The sequence below is a fragment of the Geospiza fortis genome, unplaced genomic scaffold (assembly GCF_000277835.1).
Source record: "Geospiza fortis unplaced genomic scaffold, GeoFor_1.0 scaffold12, whole genome shotgun sequence".
Classification (NCBI taxonomy): Eukaryota; Metazoa; Chordata; class Aves; order Passeriformes; family Thraupidae; genus Geospiza; species Geospiza fortis.
Genome location: NW_005054323.1, coordinates 2,650,980 through 2,670,325, shown reverse-complemented (window position 1 = coordinate 2,670,325; position 19,346 = coordinate 2,650,980). Strand labels below are relative to the sequence as shown.

Genomic DNA, 19,346 nt, shown 5'->3' with positions numbered 1-19,346 from the left:
TAAATATAATACCACAAAGAGAAGCATATATCATATTATACAACATATTAGGTATGATCTAAAACTTCTGAACACTGGAAAACTGCAAGGTTTACAATCCTAAAATAAACTGTGAGATTTAATTTTCTGAAGCATCAGTGGAAAAATAAGACCAGGTATAAATTAATAATTAAAATTAAAACACTCATATGGAAGGGCAGAAGGGCTAAACTGAATCTAAACTAAGCTAAACTGGTTTTGATGGGGGGAAAAGGGGGCTGTAGGTATGGAAGAAAATCTAAAGTAATTGATTGGTTTTGGTAATTCAGCACATGAAATAGGACAGAGGAACCTGTTACAACACAGTTTGGAATTATCTTATTCTGGCAGCAGGTGCAGAATTATTTTCTTAACAGAATCCTTCCTTACTGCAGAAGTATATCTTCCACCATCAAAAAAAAAAAAAGAATTGTTTTGATTCCAAAACTATGTACAGACTAACTATTCTTGCTTTGAAGTCTCTGGAAACACATTAATTTTGCCACCAGCAAAAGAGAAATATGCAATAGCAACACCTTGTCAGGTTGAAAGCAGAACATTAAAAGTCCCACAGAAGAACTAGGAGACCCTGGCAAAACCCCAAAGAAAACACCCTCCCCTCCCAAACCCACCCACCCGCCCCCCAAAAAATCTAAAACACAAAAAACACACCAAAAAAGGGAACAAAAAAGCAATCAACCAACCCCCCACCAAAAAGTCACACCAGAATCAAACAAATCAAATAAAGAAATTTTGAACCAAACCTGAGAACTACATTCTGTACCTCATATTAACTTTTTTACTATAATTTTGAGAAGACTATCAGTGATAAATGGCAGGATCATATGTTGCTATACAATTAATAACCACATTTTTGCAATCTCTACTCTTCTCCTGCACGACTCCTTCCCTTCCATTCTTTTACATATTTTCCATTGCTCCAAGTACTTCCCTCAAAGATCTTGCAAGGTGCCGCCCCCTAAGAGTTTGTCTTAGATTCCATACTACCTATACACACTCCAGCTTCCAAAAGCATGTCCTGGGGACAGGACATGGGAGACAACTTCTAGTGACATGGGTGTACAAAGCTACAGTACTGTACAGTACAAGCCCAAAAACTCCCATGAGATTTCCAACTATAGCCTTCATTCTCTCTTTCTGTTCTCAAGCAGCATTTCAAACACACTGAACTTATTTTCATAAGACTCTGAACTGAAGGAGTGAGTTCAGTGCACACAGCTACTGAATTGTGCAGGAGATAACGTATTTGGAACTTTTCTCCCAAATGTCATGCTTTTATTAACATCAACTAATGTGTTTTTTCCCCTCTTATTTCCTGAATATTTACTAGTAAGTTCCTAAGCACTACTACAAATAATGGACGCCTAGACATACAAAGCTTTTGGTAAGAAATTTTCCTGTGTAGCCAACATTGTTTTTTACATCAATCTGGTTCTAACCTTATTTTATTATTGTCTTTCTTATACAGCCTATGGTGCATTCTCTAAGCTTTTAACTGGTCATCATCCAGGATGTTAGATTTTTTTATTTAATAGTGAAATGAGTTAACATAAAGTTATTTTAGCACAGATAATTTAGGGTTGGCGTGCTTTATCCAGCCTGTATGAAAATTACTTTAATCAAAACAATTAAAGCAGCTCTGAAAAAAAATTCTCACAAAAATGTTTATCAGAAGATATATAATCATTGACATAGAGCTTAAAACCAGTTTTTCAAATAGCTTGGAACTTTTTCTGAACGAACTGCAGTATAACATTCTCTTTTAAAAATGCATATGATGTCTGCATAATAAAGCCAAACATCATAAAACTCAGAGCGCTATTAATCGGTTAGCAAAACAAGATAATCGAAGGACAGAACAGTTCTCCAGATCCACTGAGACAAACATTACCCTAGCAGGAGATTACATGACAAGCCATTTCATTTGTATAGTAACAAACACAGCTATGTTTCTATAGCCTAACAACTGCCTGGTCACCTGTATGGAACATTTTCTGACCTCTGCTTAACTGTTTGCCATGACTCATGCTGTTGTCAAGCTAAGAGGTAAAAAACAAAACTGCAGCAGTGAAGCTGTTCGGTGCTGTGTCACACCTGATGCTCACACAGCTCACTACGTTCTCCTCTTTAGGGCCTCTCACATCAGCATCACAAATACCAGAGCCTGAATTCAAAACACTGCTTCTGGTTCTATAGGGTTCCCCACTTCTCACTGAAATGAGAAGAACCTGATGTCTAAAGGTTTATTTGAATCTTAAACACAGCACATACAGAGCCTACAGAAAGGCAGATGGAGTTTATGAACTAAGGAGGTAACTGATAAAGCACCTGCCTACTGTGTTTAAAGAGGGGCAAGTATCAAGAAGCAAAGCAGTTTCGTTGACACTAGCAACATGTTAGGCAGACATAGCTGCACTGACTTAAGTTCTACAAGTAATTCAATCAGAGGAACAATGAAATGGCCCCCTGCCTCCAACCTCTGAATGACACTGTACCTCACAATTTATATAACTGCTCACGAAGCAAGGTGGAAACCTGCTTGCTTCATAACAACAATCAGCCACTTTCCTAACTCTCATGATATGCTGGCTTTGCTTCAGTTTTCAAGCCTATTTCATTAATAACTTAAACTCTATGTAAAGTATTACTACTTTGCTTGCCTTCTCCTTTTGTATTTACAGAGATAACAAGCATGACTCACATGCATATTAAAACAGTGCTATCCTCCTGAGTTACTGGCCAGAAAGCTAAATCGCTTGTGCTGTTGTTCATAACTTCAACAAGTTTACGATCAGCCTCGTCATTATTTTTTCCAGCATTAGTGACACAATTAAAATACTATGCCAATTTTGTTTTGCTGCAAGGGCTTAAGGGAAGTTACAAAACACAGAACTGTTGCTCTTCTAGACTCAAGCTCCTAAGGAGGAAGTAAACCTTAAATGCAGCTGAGACAGTTATCAAGGGAAATATACACACAGAGGCTTTCATAAATAAAGGCTCTTCTTCTTTCTACCTTGAGCAGGAGTTACAATGCCAGCACCTTTTAATCAGTTTAATGCAAAAGGGAGCTCCAGAAATTCCAGTCTAGGACCTTTAAGACATATAAGAATAACCAAGATAATACTACCTTCCCTTCCCCAGAAGATATTCACTGCGTGTTACCAAGACTTTAAAACAAAGAGTATTGCAAATTGTAGATTTGTGTTTGTGTTTGTTTGGTTAATTGGGGGGGGTGGGGGTGTTGTATTTTGTTCTCTTTTTTGTGTGTTTTTTGTTTGTTTGTTTGTTTGTTTTAAATAATCTTAATTTTATTTAATTCTGGTACATTATGTTTAGTCTCCTTGGTGAGTGCAATAGGAGTGAAAAGTCTCCAAAGAAAACAGTCAACTGACAGATTAATGACTATGACATGGTATTTACATAAACTACCAAAAAATGTGTGACTTTGCCAGATAACCAGCAAATTCCTCCCATTTATTCAGCTACTGCCTCAGGATCAACAACAGAAAAAAACCTCAAACACAACAACATACTGAAATGAAAAAATATGCTCAGCATTATAGATTTACTTCAATCAAGGTCTACAATAAATATTCATTTCACAGTTAGGAGAGGGAAAAGTAATGAACAAAGCAGATTAAAAAGAACACAGCTAGACAGTGACTCATCAGTAACACAACTAACTCTGCATTAAGTAATATCATCTATTCCTAGTTTGTTTGCCATCAAGCATCCAAACCTAAACCCAAGGAGTTGAGTGTTGCTCCTAACTCTAATGTACAATGTATTTCTGGAGAAGGATTGCCATAAAGAGTTGCTGTCTATACAGACTGAAAACATCTTCATCCCATTAGTAAGCACTTCCTTTTAGTTTTTTTCTTAGCCTCTTAATTAAAAAGGAAACAGTATTTCAGCAGTTAGATCTTCAGAAGAGGTCTAAAATTAATTAGTTCAGGCAGTATGATTTGAGGTGTAATTTTTTTTCACCACCCCCACAGATAGCAGAGCTAAGCAGAGAGAGTGACTAAGGTAGCACAAGGACAATGCCATAGATTTATATGACTAAGGAAAAACAGTATTAAATTTATCAAGTAAAAAAACCCCACAGAATATTCCACTAACAAAAACAATAGTAACTGCATTTCAGTTACTTACTACTGCAATCTTTCTCTGGAAGTTTTCACCATATTTTTCATTTCAATAAGGTATTCAGTAATATTAACATTTGTTTGTCAGGCTCTTAACAAAGAAAATCTTCAGAAAAAAGGAAAACTGTGTCTTACAAAAACTCTGCTCATGCTGCTCACCAAAACCTACTGAAGCACAGTCTAAAACTGAATTTTAACTGGGTCTTATATAATAAATACAAAGCATAGAAATAAATCTTCAATTTTCTTGAACAGAGATTTTACTGCTGGCAGGACTCTGCATATCACATTTTGTAACTTAGCCTTTACACCAAACATAGACAAGATGCAGTAGCCCCTGAGAAGGAATCTGTTAAGTCCCATACTTTGGGAGAGGAAGGCAGTCAGCTAGAGACTTGCCTTTTGACACTGCAAATATACTTATCAAATTATGAAACCTTTGCTCATGCTTATGAAGCGTTTCATGAGTAACCTGGTATTAATCTGAGCAAGTACTTATCAACGTGATTAAGAGGACAACCACTGGACTCATGACAATTAACAGCAAGTTATAAGTACCCTTGTAAAAGATAAATACTTATGGGCCAGATCTAATGCATTTTTTACTAAAACATGCAAAGATTTCTTTGAATACTTTTTTCCCAGAAGTTTTTACATGAATACTTCCACTAGACTTGTGAAACATGCTTGGAAGAATACTCGATATCAAGAGGGAATTAATGCCTTGTAGAATAAATAAATGGAAAGAACATATTTTTGGTTATAATTTCAACTACATCTTCAATCTTCATTACTTTGCTGAAGAAAGTTTGTAGGGAAGCTTTCTACCATCTCTATGTAATCTGAAATACAGGTACTGTGGCTCCGGAATAAAAGCCTAAATACTGTTTAACTGCCTAGAATAACTCCTCCTACTGACAATCTGTGTACAATCAGAGGTAAATAGGTTTCCACGGGTAAACTACCCTGGAACATTCCCGCTAAATGCATGCGAAACACATGGCACTGGTTCAGCCTGCTGCTCTGCAGTGGTAGTGGTGTGCTGGTCAAATAAATAACAAGAAAGTAACTGTAGATCAAAGATGAAAGCTTGGTGTTTCTTGAGCTGAGTTTCTTTGGGTTTTTTTGTACTGGAAGGGGCTTCGTTAGCTTGCCTTGTGCACTCCAATGTCAGTACACCCAAATCAGCTTCCCTATGGACTACAGACAGTGATTGTCCAAGTGCACTATCTGTAGGGCACTAACATGCCCTACCAACAGTGAACTCACACTGACAAGACAGAGGGGGAGGAGGAAAACATTTAGCTGAGTCAGACTCTGGAGTCTGAGGCTGGCAACGTAATTGAGAATTATCTTTCAGAAATCTCAACTGTTTTTACCGTTCATCTACTAGGCAGAAATCACTTATGCTAACAGCATTTCACTAGAAGAGCTGGAATAGGAGGAAAATAAGCTTTGCCTTCCTAATTGTTATTTCCAACTTCTACTCAGCTGCAAATACCTATTCTTCTGTTTTCATATAATTGAAACAGTGATAGTGGAAAGGTCAAAAAGCAAGTGCGTATTAGATTAAAAAGATAGAGGTGGTAACGCAAGGAAAAAACAGGGTGGTGACAGAAAGCATTAGCATTTATTGACAAGAAACTGACTATGCACAATCCTGCAATTTTCAAAATTAGGATTAATTTTGTTAGAACTTCTTACAGCAGAGGACAGATTTACTAATGCTAAAAAAAAGTAAGTAAAAGGGAGTCAGTGAAAGCAGAATTAGCAACTTAGATACCAAAAGCTCCTCTTTATGTTTAGACAATGCTAGTACAATTACTAACACATCCAAAAAATGCTTCAAAATGGTGCCAGACATGTTTTAACAAGGAGTAGATTTTGGTTTTAACTGTTTTAAAAAACTGGTGCCCGAAGAGGCAGAAGTAGTTTTGTCCCATTAAAAGAAATGTACTGGAGCTCATCTTAAACTGTGCTTCTTGAAACTAGATTGTCTTTTTTCCTGCTTGCTACACAGCCAATATCAAAATTAAGAAAAAATTTGAAGGTGATTTCTTTATAAATTGCTTTACTTACATGTTAAATGGTAGTCAAATCACTGCGGTTTCATATCCACAACAGAGAATTTCACTTCTTAAAAGTAACTTTCCCACCACTAAAAAATGAACACTCAAAAGCAGAACAAAATCCCTGACAATGTGTGAAATTCACATTCAGAAACCAACGAAGGGAGAAAAATTTCTTGACAGGCAACAGTTCACACTTTCAATCTCAAAATAAAGATGAACACACACATTTTTTTACCAGCAAAAATACTTTCCATCTTGATTTTTCTGATATGTGAATAGTATCAGCCTCTATAAGTTAAAATGCAAATAAATCTTCAACAAACAAATCAGGTTGGCAAGAAATGAATACTGATAGCAAAACTCGAGTTGCTTACTTTAGTTTCATGTAGATCACTTAGTTTAGCTCAGGGGGTTTCTTGTTTTAATCAGTGGAAGACATTACCTGCATCAATTAACTGCGTGATTGTATCAACCAGTATAAACATATATTAAAAATTACCTCCAAAAAGATCTGGTATGGACTTAGTGACATTTTCTAGAATGTTCTATAGTTGCACATGAGGTCTGAGGTCAAACTTAGAAAATCAGCCAAGCAATACTTAATTAAGAGAATGGGGGAGGTGGGGGGGAAGAGATTCGAAAGAAAGACTTAAGCATAAGATAGGGATAAATCATCTTTATACCCTCCTGACAGTTGATGCTTTTAGCTTCAGGCACTGCTCCAAGTTAAGCTAGAGCATCCTCCATGCTGGCCTAACTTTCAGCAGCAGCTAGTGGATCTCTGTACACGAATACTGAACACTGCAGGGGAGCAGAGGTTAGTGCGCAGATCCTGAGGTTGGCCATAAGGAACAAGTATCCAAAACCACTGCCGTCCATTTTCTGAACCAGCTCTCAAGACTGTAGAGCATGTACTTCTGTATGCATGTGCAGTTGCCCAAGGCATTGAGCCACAAACATGATTCCAGCATTCACTTCTGCAGTGATCCAGGTTGTGAAGCAACACCAAACTAGCAGTGACTAATACTCTGGTAAAATAATGTCATAAAGGGAGGAAACAGTTTTGTTTCATTCAGAAGTCAGAAAAGGGAAGAAAAAATAGGCAATTACCATACTCAAACTAGTTTGCTTGAAGTTTCCTATCTTTGAATTAACTAACATTAATGTTAATTTAAATGCTGTGGGATACCATCCAAGATCCATATTTAGGCTCTTAGCTATGCTGCTTGTGGTAAGACTGACATTTTCAGGGCCATATAAGCCACTGAAAGTGACACGGACTGAAGAAAGGATCCCTACAGCTTACTGCAGGTCACCACATGTGTGAGAGAACTTCAAAGAGACTGATAGTTCATGGTGATCAAAGGCAGCACATACTAAGCATGCTTACTGCTGCTCTCCATTTATGAATCTGTGCTGCAAACTGGATGTGGGTTCATCCTGGGACTGCTCAGGGCAAGACTGCTATTGCAAGCAGGGCGAAGGGCAGAGAGTCAGGGCACTGGACAGAATCGCAGTTAATAATACTGGAAAGGAGGGAGGAAAAGCTCTGCCTTTGAAGAATCTCCTCACGACAGCTCTGAACACTTTTTCCAGCACTGTCTTCATTTTAAGGTCTAGCTATTAGTACTTCAGGCATAACCACTGACCTCTACTGAGTACAGGTCTCCATATAACAAGATGTTGTAAGACGAAAGATAGTAGAGACTAACACTCAGAATGGCAAGATTACCACAGAACAGAAGAAGTATTTTAAGGGATATGAGTCTTTCCCTTATTCTATAATTGGTTGTGCTGAAGAAAAAAAAATTTATGAAGTGCAGAGGAGAATACTTAGCTCATTTACTGATTTTATTTATAAATGGTAACAGTGATGGCACTTGTAACACACTGTAACAGCGGAGATTTATCATTGCTTCTTTCATTAGACTCATCTGTTGATGTAGTGAAGCATAATTACGAGATGGGCATGAATACAGTCTGAATTTTGCATGCAGTAGGGTTCTAGTTAAGAGTAGAGTATTTTTACTCAGCCTTTCAAAATATCTATGAACTCCAATTCCTACTATAAAATTACTTCCTAGTGAAAGCATGCATTACATTTCTGCTCATTGTAAGGATGAGATAGTTATGTCTCTTCTTTTCTTGTACTGTACCGAAGGGATGTTATGTCTTTTGTGCAATGCTGCCAACTGCAGACCCAAAATTATGGCATTGTTTTTTGTTTGATTCCTCAGCCACTTGGGAATACTTATTTTTAACAAGAACTGTAGTAAAATTCCCTGGAACTCTGCAGCTGGTATAAATCTGTATCTGCAAAGCAGGTGCTGGAAAATGCAACTATATCAGGAAGCCTGTGTTTCAGAGTCATATCAACCATTTTTCCAACTGTGTTGAATACTGATTCACGTGATTACTTCCATTACCGTGCTGCTAAAGAAAACTAAGACTGTTCTGAGAAACTCACTGAATTCTAAGAAGTCCAAAAGCTCAAAAGGAATATGGGAAACAGGCACAAGGCACAGCAGTGTTAGAGCTCTCATTTAGTACCCTCCCTCACACTCTTCTGCCAAATACAATTGCATAAAATCTGAGATTACACAAAGTGAAAGGAAAAAAAAATCCCACAAACCTTAACACAAGAAGACAGATCTAATTACCAAATATAAAATAATAAAAACAGTTGTCTAAGGAAATACCTTACTTGATACCCTGTTGAGAAATAATTGTGACATGTTCAAAGATTAATGACTTAATGAGACCATTTGAACACTGGAAAAGCATTACTAAACAAACTCTCTTCAGGGACTAACTCTTTCTTTACAAAGCAGCATCCTGACAACTCAGCCTACATATCAACCATATTCCTCCCTTTGCCCATGTCTCTACCAATCCCTCTCCCCAAGGCGTATTTATTTAAATTTCCTCTCATTGTAGTAACTTCATATGAGAAATGTAATTTTCATCCCTTTCCAAAGAGAAAGAACTCGTAAAATCTAATTCTTGTGTTTAGACCAGTAATGAAGGACACAATGAAAAATTGCATTAAAATCTAGCAAAGCCAGAATTTGATCGCATTTTATGTTGGCAAGGATTCTGTCTGTTTCAGTACATCCAGACATTTACAATACCTGCCTGGTATGCATTCATAAAGGTTGTTTTCTACAGCATATTCTAGCCAGTAGATGATACATCAAAAAAGACCTGCTGGATCACAGAAATCCATCCCAGAGTGCCTTAAGAAAGTAACTCTAAATAGTACGGACTTCAAAGTAGAAAAACTAAAAACATTACTGTTGCAGGTTCCTTCTTTGTCAGACAGGCAAAACACTACCCACATTGCTGATTCATATGGTATTATCAAACAGCAGTGCACAGGAAGCTCTACAGGAAGACCACAAAAGCTGACGAGTGTCCAAAAAGGGACAGATAGGCAGAAACATACCAGGAAGAACTTACACACCCCACTGGAATCAGGAAACAACAAAGCTAGTGAGTGAGCAAGCTATAGCTCCTACCAATCATTAATCCTCAAAAAAATGCTTCTTGAAAAGGTACACTTTTTTTCTGAAAGAAAAGAGAGGAGGAAAATTTGAGTAGTTTTTTTACAGCAGGGAGCTGCTATTTAAAACATTTTGCAATGCAGTGACAGAGTACACCACTATAGCAACAGCAGCCAGTGCAAGTCATTGTTTATCACACAAGAAGGACATGAGCTACAGGGCTTTACTGTCATGCTCCTCTCTGTTTAGTATGGTTTTGTTTATAAAAGCTGCCCCAGAAAAAGAACTTTTTTTTAAAACAGGGGCTTTCATAATGAGTCTAATAATAATGTCACACAATTTGTTTTCCCTATCAGAAGTACTAGAATATCTCACAGGTGAAATTAAAAACTTCCACGACTCAGCTTAGAAAAACGCCGACCGGCGTTAAGACATTTTTCATAGGACAGGATTTTCAAGAAGTAAGTGAACTATACACAATATCATTATAAAAATTCTGAAAAGAGCTTCTAAAAATTAACAAGCCTGCAAAAAGACATATCCCCTCAACATCACAGAAGCTCCCTTAGAACCTTCCTGATCATACTTTAAATACCACCTGCATGGTCTATGTTCTCCTTCAGGAAAGCTTCAGTTATCTCAGTGTGCAAGCTCCTCTGCAACCTCTGAGAAGATGTGTCCATACATGCAATACTGTAGATACACGTCCTAGACATATTTGCATGTCTTTTACTGACATCTCAGTTCAATACCAACAGCTCCTCTATGGCTCATTATCGAAGTGCCACTTAACTTGTTGTACTGCAAGAGTTTTTAAAAGCTCCTGACAAAGTGGCAAGTGGTTGGAAAAACTCCATCTTTTTCAAAACCAAGACTAAGCTTTAAGGTTAATTTATTCCCCAAATTCCTACTGTGCAGCTAAATTAAAATATCTGTAAACTATTTTTGAAAAATGCCACTACATTTAATTTTCTCCTGTGCCTTTCTTATTTGTAGACTATTGGCTACAGCAGAATTTACAGTATCTGATATGTTTTTGCACTGCTTTGAATGGCGTAATTTTCAATTCTTCATCATAACCCCTTCACCTTTTCAAAAATCTAGGTAGTATTTAAGTGTGACAGAGAAAGTAAAAGAAAGAAAAAGAGAAAAAAATAACTAATGCAAATCTATTAAGTTCTAGGATTATATTTCAGCTTTAAAGAAATCCTTTTTCAATCAGACTTTGAATAAAAGCAGCTTTAAAAAATGCAAAGGGTCAAAGGAATAATCAAAATATCTATTAGAAGTGTTTCAAAAATATTCTGTGCCAAAATCAGTTTTACTCAATTCCATGTGTTTACGACTGAGGGTAAAACCTATTAGTACACTGTATCTACAAATTGGCTTAGGAGATTAACAACTAAACAGTAAGCCAAATGTTAACACTGGCTAGAAGGTCATATTAAGAAAAATGCTGAGTCATCAGAAACAACTTTAACTACTACTTTAATTGTATCAGCTTTTCCACAGTACCATTTGTCTCAGGAACTCATATGTATGACAGGACTAATGAAGAGAGACAAGACAGAAAAATGTTAGAAAGCCGCTCTTCGTAATTCCCATCCCTACAGACCAACACTTACCTTTTCCTGTCATGTTTGAAACTGCTCACAGAAGTGACTTGCTCATAATAAATTATTTTCTTACCTAGCTAGTAATTTAGGTCCACCATAGCAATCTAAACATTGAACAATCTATAGTCAAGAGCTCTATACTTTCTTGACAAAGATGAAGCACACAACCATAGCCTTGTGATTGATTGTCTGTTATGTAACTGTTAGGAAAAAATTAAAATGTAACATGACTAATGTCATGCTTTGATTTTCCTCTGCCAAGCTACTCTTCCAGAAGCAAAACCCTGGATTCTTGCCTCATTACTCACCTTAATGCAATCACCCAAAGTGAATACAAAATCTAAGAGTGGAGCTACATGGGCCCATAGCCTAAAAACAGGTAGGCATGTGATTGGATTGATGAAGTGTGAATATGTAATCACCTCTTCATGTGCAGACTTTAATCCTAATTTAACCAGGGAGAACAAAAGAGCAAAATAATCTTTCAGAAAAAGTAGAGGTCAATGTGAATACTTTTACTAGGCAATACATCCAACAACACAAAACCAATTAAACTTCAGAAGTAAAATAAAAGGGGTTGGGGGGAGAAAGGAGGGAAGGGTGGGTTGTGTTTTGATTTTTTGTGGACTTTTTAACTACTCTCTTGTCAAACTAAGGCTGAATTTTATTATAAGACAAAACCTGCCTGCACTGTATTTTTTACCATATAGGAAGAGCACACTGAACAAGGGACTGACAAAATCTGGAGAAAAATATTGTCCATTTAATCAGAAGAACTATTAATTAAATGCAATAAACCTTATTTCAAGCATCTTGTGTGTTACTAGGAATTACAATGAAGAAACAAATAACTTTTAGTCATTCTACATAATAAAACCAGAACACAACAGGATCTGAATTCCCCAAAAAAAGGTTACTGTGAGAAAGAAATATTCTTATAAATTTTCAGAGGAAAATATGACAAAAATACTTCAATCTGAAATTAATTTAGAGATAAGTACTAGACAAGCTTAGCCTATCTCCTGTAGAAATGAATTAAGTAATTAGGAAACTATGACTTCTAAATATCTTGTTATTGAATATACTTATATATGATTATGGTTATCCATTATTTTTATAAAACTGATGATAGGTATTGTCTAAATACCCATCTTTATATAATGGCTGCTAATCATGAAGAAAGTCAGAACCATTCCAAGACTACACAATCTCACTACTTTAAAACATATGCCAAACTCCCATTACACATAAAAGTTGCCCTAAGCAACTTACACATCTTCATTGTCAGTGAACATGCTCATGTGAACATTCCCTGGAGAACGGCAGAGTGCTCATTTATCTATATGTTTATTTTAAATAAAGTATTTGAAACTTGTTGGGATGAAGTATGAAACACTTAAGCAGAACATAACAAGATGAAACAAGTAATTCAGCAATTAGATAAATGGAAGTGCCCTCTGTTCTAAATAGAGAGCAAGCAAATGAGTGACTAGGAGAACAGAATATAAATTACTACATATATGGGAAGCTTTTTGCTTGTTAGTTTTAATTTTATTCACATATAAAGAAGGAAAACAGCAGAAAGTAGGACAAAATGGTATGCCACAGGTAAGTACATAAAGGTGTGCTGAGGTGAAATGTATGTAAGACTGAGGAGGTGCCAGAAAGAATGGCAAAGAATGAGAAGACCAAATGACTGACAGAAGACTGATAAAAAGATGAGAAAGGCAGCTGAGGAGAGGCTGCTATCTATTTAAGATCACTGAAATCCTCACAAAGCTTCTTTATGAAGCACTCAGGAAGAAACTGCTTGTGGCTTTATTGGAAGCCCTAAAGTTCATGGATCAATATCCCCATGGGAGGAAACACGCGTATCAGGGAAATGGTCTTTCCCTCATATTACAGCTTCCAGTGGGAAAAAAGTAAGGTGTCTTCAGTTCCTTTGTCTGAATACATGTAGTTCAATGACCATGATATTTTAAATCTTCTATACACTCTTGCACATTATCTGACTGCAGCTATCTATTTCTTGCTAAAATAATTTCGATGGAGCCTCCTGGTCTTAGAAGCATGTAACTCTTCTGCAAGACTTGCTATTTATTGGGTAATTTTACTTATTGGTTTTGAGTGCTTGGAGAAACACCTCAGAGAACCTAAATATTAACAAAGCACTGAACATTGTTAAATACTAAACAAGAACCACACAGGTTTCTCCATCTACTTGAAGAGTCATTTGATTATATCTGTTCTAAAGCATTAAGCATTTTATGTCACTATCGCAAGAACATAATTCTTGCCTTTTTATTAAATAAACCCCCCCTCTAAACTGAAAGACTTTCCTCCCAGTTTGCACACTACTGCTCTAGATTCAGTCCTTCACACCCTGTTTCAGGTGAGGTGTCTGCAGTAAGTCCTTTCCTCCAAACTATGTTTGTTCAACATCAAATTTCACCATGGGAGTTCACCACTTAACAATCCCAAGTGTTTACCCAAGACAAAAACTTATGCAATCTCATTCCATTCCATTAGCTTTCTCCAGTGGATCTGTCTGACATGGAAAAAATCAAGCTAACAAAACAATTATGGACTTCAAGATAATGCTAGTAAGATTTTGAACTTTGAAAGCATTTCCGATATCTGCTCATTTTGACTGCAAAACATTTCCCAAGGGAAACAGGCACAAATACAGACAAAAATTAATCAGAAAAGACTCTTAGAAACTTAACAGCAAATTTCTACCACAAAACTTGCTTTTATGTTTCCAGCTTCTTGAAAAACTTTCTTGCAGTCTGTTTTTGAAGACTACAGTTACTCACATTAGATTTAGTGTTATGAATATTTAAGAAGTCTTACAGGAAATTATGGGAATGGGATTTAAGTAAGGTTTCCTGCCTGTTAATCACCATGGAGTGACGCCTTCCTGATACTGTCTGCCGGAACAGAGTAACAACTTGTCTTTTGAAAGTTGCATTAAAATGGAAAAGTATAGGACAACCGTGGTATTTGGTGTTTAGTATAATAGTAGATTCATTTGTCTAAAAATACAAACTGCAAAAAGCATAAGCCTGTATTTTTTTTAATATACATTTGAACACCTGTGGTTGCATGAGTTAGTTTGTACAAACAAAATTTTGCAAAAGACAGGAAATTTTCAGAATTGCTTCCAAACATTTCTCTAAAAACTAACATTTTCCCTTATTTCATAAAATACTTCTTACTCTAAGATTCAAAAGCCATACAACAACTTCATAACTTCTAGTTGAAAAAGAATTAATGGAAGCACAGTAAAATTTACTCAAAAGGAAACTAAAAAAGTCTGTAAGCAACTATTTACCATGACAGACAAATTCCTAGAAGAGGAGATCACACTCACCCATTATCTTAAACCTCAGCAGAGCTCACATTCAGAAGTTTAAAAACATAAAAATGAATGTCTTTCATGATATAATGCTCTGCCATCAGTTCTGAGATATTAGCTTCTAAACACAATTATATTTCTCAATTGGCTTTACTCTGATAATAAACCTTTCAAAACAGTCTAGGTTATTATAATATAGGACAATGCATTTCACTCTCTGCCTCTTTAGTTATATTTGTGACTATGACGACAAATACAATCTCACAAGAACTGACCTGTGAAATTTAGAACTTACCTATGGCTATGTTGATTATACTAAAATACTCCAACGTGTTGTGATGCTGTACACCACACAAAGAAAACAGCTGCCTATTTAACTGACTGCTAAGGACACTTCAAATTCCAGCAGCATTCAGAGATTCAAAATACTCCAAATTTAATAAATCACAGTTAAAGGTATGAAAATTGGTACAGTAAGAGAAAACCATTTATACTGTAGCCCCAAAGTCTATTGCAGAATATGAAGAACTTGACCCAAAAAAAGGGTAATTTTTTCTTCAGGCCCAACCACATCAATACAAACTTGACCTGCAATTTTCTAAACTACAGTGTACAACAGCTACTGTGCTAAAAATATTCTGTTACTCAAACTTTGAGATATTCTCTCCAGAGATAGGATTTCCTGATAGGAGATTCAAATTAATAGGAAGTGCCCTTCCTGTGTTTTCTAGATTGCTAGACTAATGAGTTTGTTTTCAACAGCCTGTAAAAAAATGAAGGAGTAGATTTATTTGTTGACTGGTGTTCAGTGCTTTGAAGTGAAGTGACCTTGTATACAAAGATGAAGTGTAGTAGACCACAATCACATCTATTTAGGCACAATGCTGCAGCACATTTGGTTTTTTCCTACATTCCTGAAGGAATTTGTACAGGAATTGCCTTGAGAGCCTGGTAACTGGTGACTTTTATTTCAGTCTGCAAGTAGCCCTATTAGAAACTGATGGGAATGCTAGTGAAGTAGCTGAGCAGAGACCCCTACTTTGAGCAAAGTAATTTTTATGTAGAGAAAGTGAACAGCTCTGGCCACATGTATGCAGCTATGGCAAACCTACCTGACTCACTCAGCCATATAAACACACTAGAAAAAGTCAGCACATCTAAAAAATAATTACAGAACACATACTCTGTAATATAATACAATGAAAAAAGAATCCTAATCTATCATTAGGATTTCCAGATATTAAGGCTAAGTGACAGTCAACACCAATTTTGAAGAAAAAATGTGCTTTACAATCAACTAACTTTTCAGGCCAGTATGTTTCATACTTTGCACACAGCAAAAACATGGAGCCAAAAGACTGAAATGAAAATGAAAATGTAGTTTTAAAACTAATTAGACATTTGATTGTGATTTATAAAGGATGATGGGAAAACAGACAGCACCAGCAGGCAGCTAGACTATGAAATTTAACAGTCAGGAGTCTCACCAAATACAAATTTTTCAATCTTCTTCACGCGCGCGAAAAACCCCACCCACCATTAAAGAAGGTTAACAATATTGATTCTGACAGATGGGATCCTCCTGACTTCCTACTGCATCAAGTCACCTCCTGCAAGACTCTTGTTATTGCAACATTACATCACCAACAAATTGATTATCATCTGTGATGACTTCAGCAAATGCAAATGAAAAAACAACTCATCATCGGCCTGCTAATAAGCTTTATCTTTCCTACTTAAAAGTCAGCTGTTATAAAACACATACAGCAGTTCAGTTCTAAAAATTAAACTTCATATGTTTAGACACAAAAGATTCTATTATTAACCCAAGTTTATCTCATTTTCTCTTTCCCAGTTAATGGATGCTTTTTTAATTGAAAATGTTGCTGCTCTTTGATATTTTCTATTAATGAAAAAAAAATAGAATAAAAGAACTTTTGAGTAATTTATCAAAGAAAATACTACTTTTATTCAGGACTACTAGATAAATATCAATATATTAATAAATATTCTTTCACAAGATGGAAAGAAAGGTGAGCCATCCACTTTGTCACAGATCTTAAATTCTCTCTTTGACAAAGTTACTGATAATGAATCAAGAATAAAAATACAAACAATTTCTCAGGGAACTGTTATCAAACAGTGCCTGCTTGAGCAGGGAGAGGTTGGACCAGATTATGCACAGTGGTCCCTTCCAATTTGACCTATTCTGTGACTTCATGATATTGGGAGATATACACATGTAATTCAGAGGCTTACCATATATTTTAAGTAGATAGTAAGCATTTTATTCCTAGTCACAGAATGAGACAAACAATTGAAGTTACCACACTATTAAAATCTGACTATTAAAAAATAATGTTAAAAGTGTTAGAATTGTTAAATGCTAAAACTGTTAAAAAAGGTTAAAAGGTAGAGATGAACCTTAGAAACACTTTCAATGTATTTCGTCCTTTTAAACTGCAGTAACAGCATCAATGTCAGAAGACTGACTGTTTTAAGGTCTTGAGTAGAAAATTTTTATCTATTCACACACAAACAGATATCTTCACCTATTTGACTAATAATTTGAATTTTTTCCACTTGTAATGTAATAGCAATCCTTAAGCAGTACATCACAAGAATGGTTTAACTGTGCACCAACCAGAGCACAGCCACATAGCAAAGGACAAGAGTTACTGAAGTCAAATGGCAGCCTGCCATTAAACCTCTGTTCTGCGACGATGCCCCCCAGGCATCTTAAGAGGGGTCTCTTGTTTAAAAGCATATTTGTGTTGTAAAAGTAGACAAAAAGGCAGAGATCTAAATGCAGGACAGGAAATGCCCTTTTCTTCAGAGCTTTCAGTATCACTTCTGTGATGTGTCATTTTTTTGAGACCTTCAGTACATTTCCGAAAATAAAAAAGAGGAAAAACTTCAGCTACAGAAATAAACAAAAATCTCACCTTGTTATTTTCACACTTGTATGGGATTTTGAGGGTATCCATGGCCTTGATCATGGCCTGCATTGCAGTAAATATATTCTGGTACACCAGTTTTGTAAAGCCCCTTTTGTCTTCATCAGAGTAACCTGATCCATGAATGATTCTCATCTGCTTGATAAATGTGCTTTTGCCACTCTCCCCTGTGCCTGCAAGACAAATAAGAAGGATATGTTTTACCCAGTGGACACAAACACGACTTTTTTTGCACAATGCTGACAGCTTGCTTACTGCAGAGCTCAACAGTGTCAAGTGGTACCTGGAAGGTAACTACAAGGACCAGTTCAAGGTCAAACAGCAACATCAGTAGCAACTGAAGAACTGAATTAAAATTTGCACTTTGATTTAACAACTAAACTAATGAGCAAAATGGCACTCCAAAATATACATATTATATATGACTTCGTATTTGAAAATATTTTGTTCTTAAAGATGAAACTGTACAAAACTCTAACTTCATGAGACATTTCATCACAAAAGTTCAGAGAGGAAGAAAAACAATCTTCCAAGGCTAACTCTCAGGACATTACAGTAATCTGGTATTACAAGCAACAGATATATGTGTTTTGGTTTTTTGGCTTTTCTTTTCAGGGGTGTTGGTTTGTTTCGGTTTTCAGTTTTGTTGTATTTGCTTGGTTGGTTTTTTATTTGTTTGTTTGAGGGGGGATGGTTGGGTTGCAGCTTTTTTTTTTTTTTAAGCTAGTATTGGAACAATCAGAGCCCAACAAACTTCAATCTCAGAACCATATGAAATCACTGTTAATTAAAATTTTATTCATATTTATTAGTAAGCAGTCGTTCCTTCCACTAAATCTTTTTCATGTCTTTTTATACTTTGTACTAAAAGTAGTTTATTGATGAAATATGGCCATTTGTCAACTAAAAGTTAAGATCTCTTTGTTGGAAACTTCACAAAGATTACAACACACAACATTTTTCCTTTTCTTCAATTCAACAAGCTCATCTATGACTACAAGAGCTTGTCTACATTATCCCTGTGTTTGCTTAAGAGGAGTTGAACCTGCACAGCTACATAAGCCCTGTGTTCACCCAGCTACTCAGCTATGCAGAAAACAAAATGCATTGCTCAGTGCTGTGGTTTTCAGACTTTCAGCCTGGGCTTTATTTTAATCATTTCTGTAAAGCTTTCATGCCTTGTGCCCTAATACTCATGTCCAGGACAAAGGCAGCTTTATAGGTCTCTTAGATAATGTTTATGGTATCTTCTCAAAAAAGCGTGTTTCACAGCAGTGGAGTTTATAGGAGTAACCCTTAACTATTTTGGAGATAGCACACACTGCAAAATCTAAGCCTCTCAAATCTTCTACCCTTACCACAAGCATAATTTTGAAACCATCACTCCCATTTCCTGCACACATATAATGAACTTCTAATGCAGGTGTTTTTCACACACACATTCCCAGGAAATCAAACATAATGTTACATACTACAGAATCAGAATGGTTTGGGTTAGAAAGGACCTTAGAGATCATCTAATCACAAGACCCCCTTGCCATAAGCAGGGACATCTTCCATAAGACCAGTTTGCTCAGACCTCATCTAACTTAGCCTTGAATACTGCCAGGGATGGGGGACCAACAGGTTCTCTGGGCAAGCTGTGCCAGCGCC

At 36.3% G+C, this 19,346-nt stretch overlaps 1 protein-coding gene across 1 annotated transcript in view; it reads right to left on the bottom strand.

The window, feature by feature from the left end:
• LOC102041444 (guanine nucleotide-binding protein G(q) subunit alpha) overlaps nucleotides 1–17,861 on the bottom strand; it is a 70,202-nt gene extending 52,341 nt beyond the window's left edge. Inside the window, exon 1 of the mRNA XM_005420850.3 lies at nucleotides 17,682–17,861. Within this exon, the coding sequence (XP_005420907.1) occupies nucleotides 17,682–17,828 (147 nt within the window). The 5' untranslated portion in view covers nucleotides 17,829–17,861. The remainder of the gene's footprint in view (nucleotides 1–17,681) is intronic.
• Nucleotides 17,862–19,346: the final 1,485 nt, after the last annotated feature.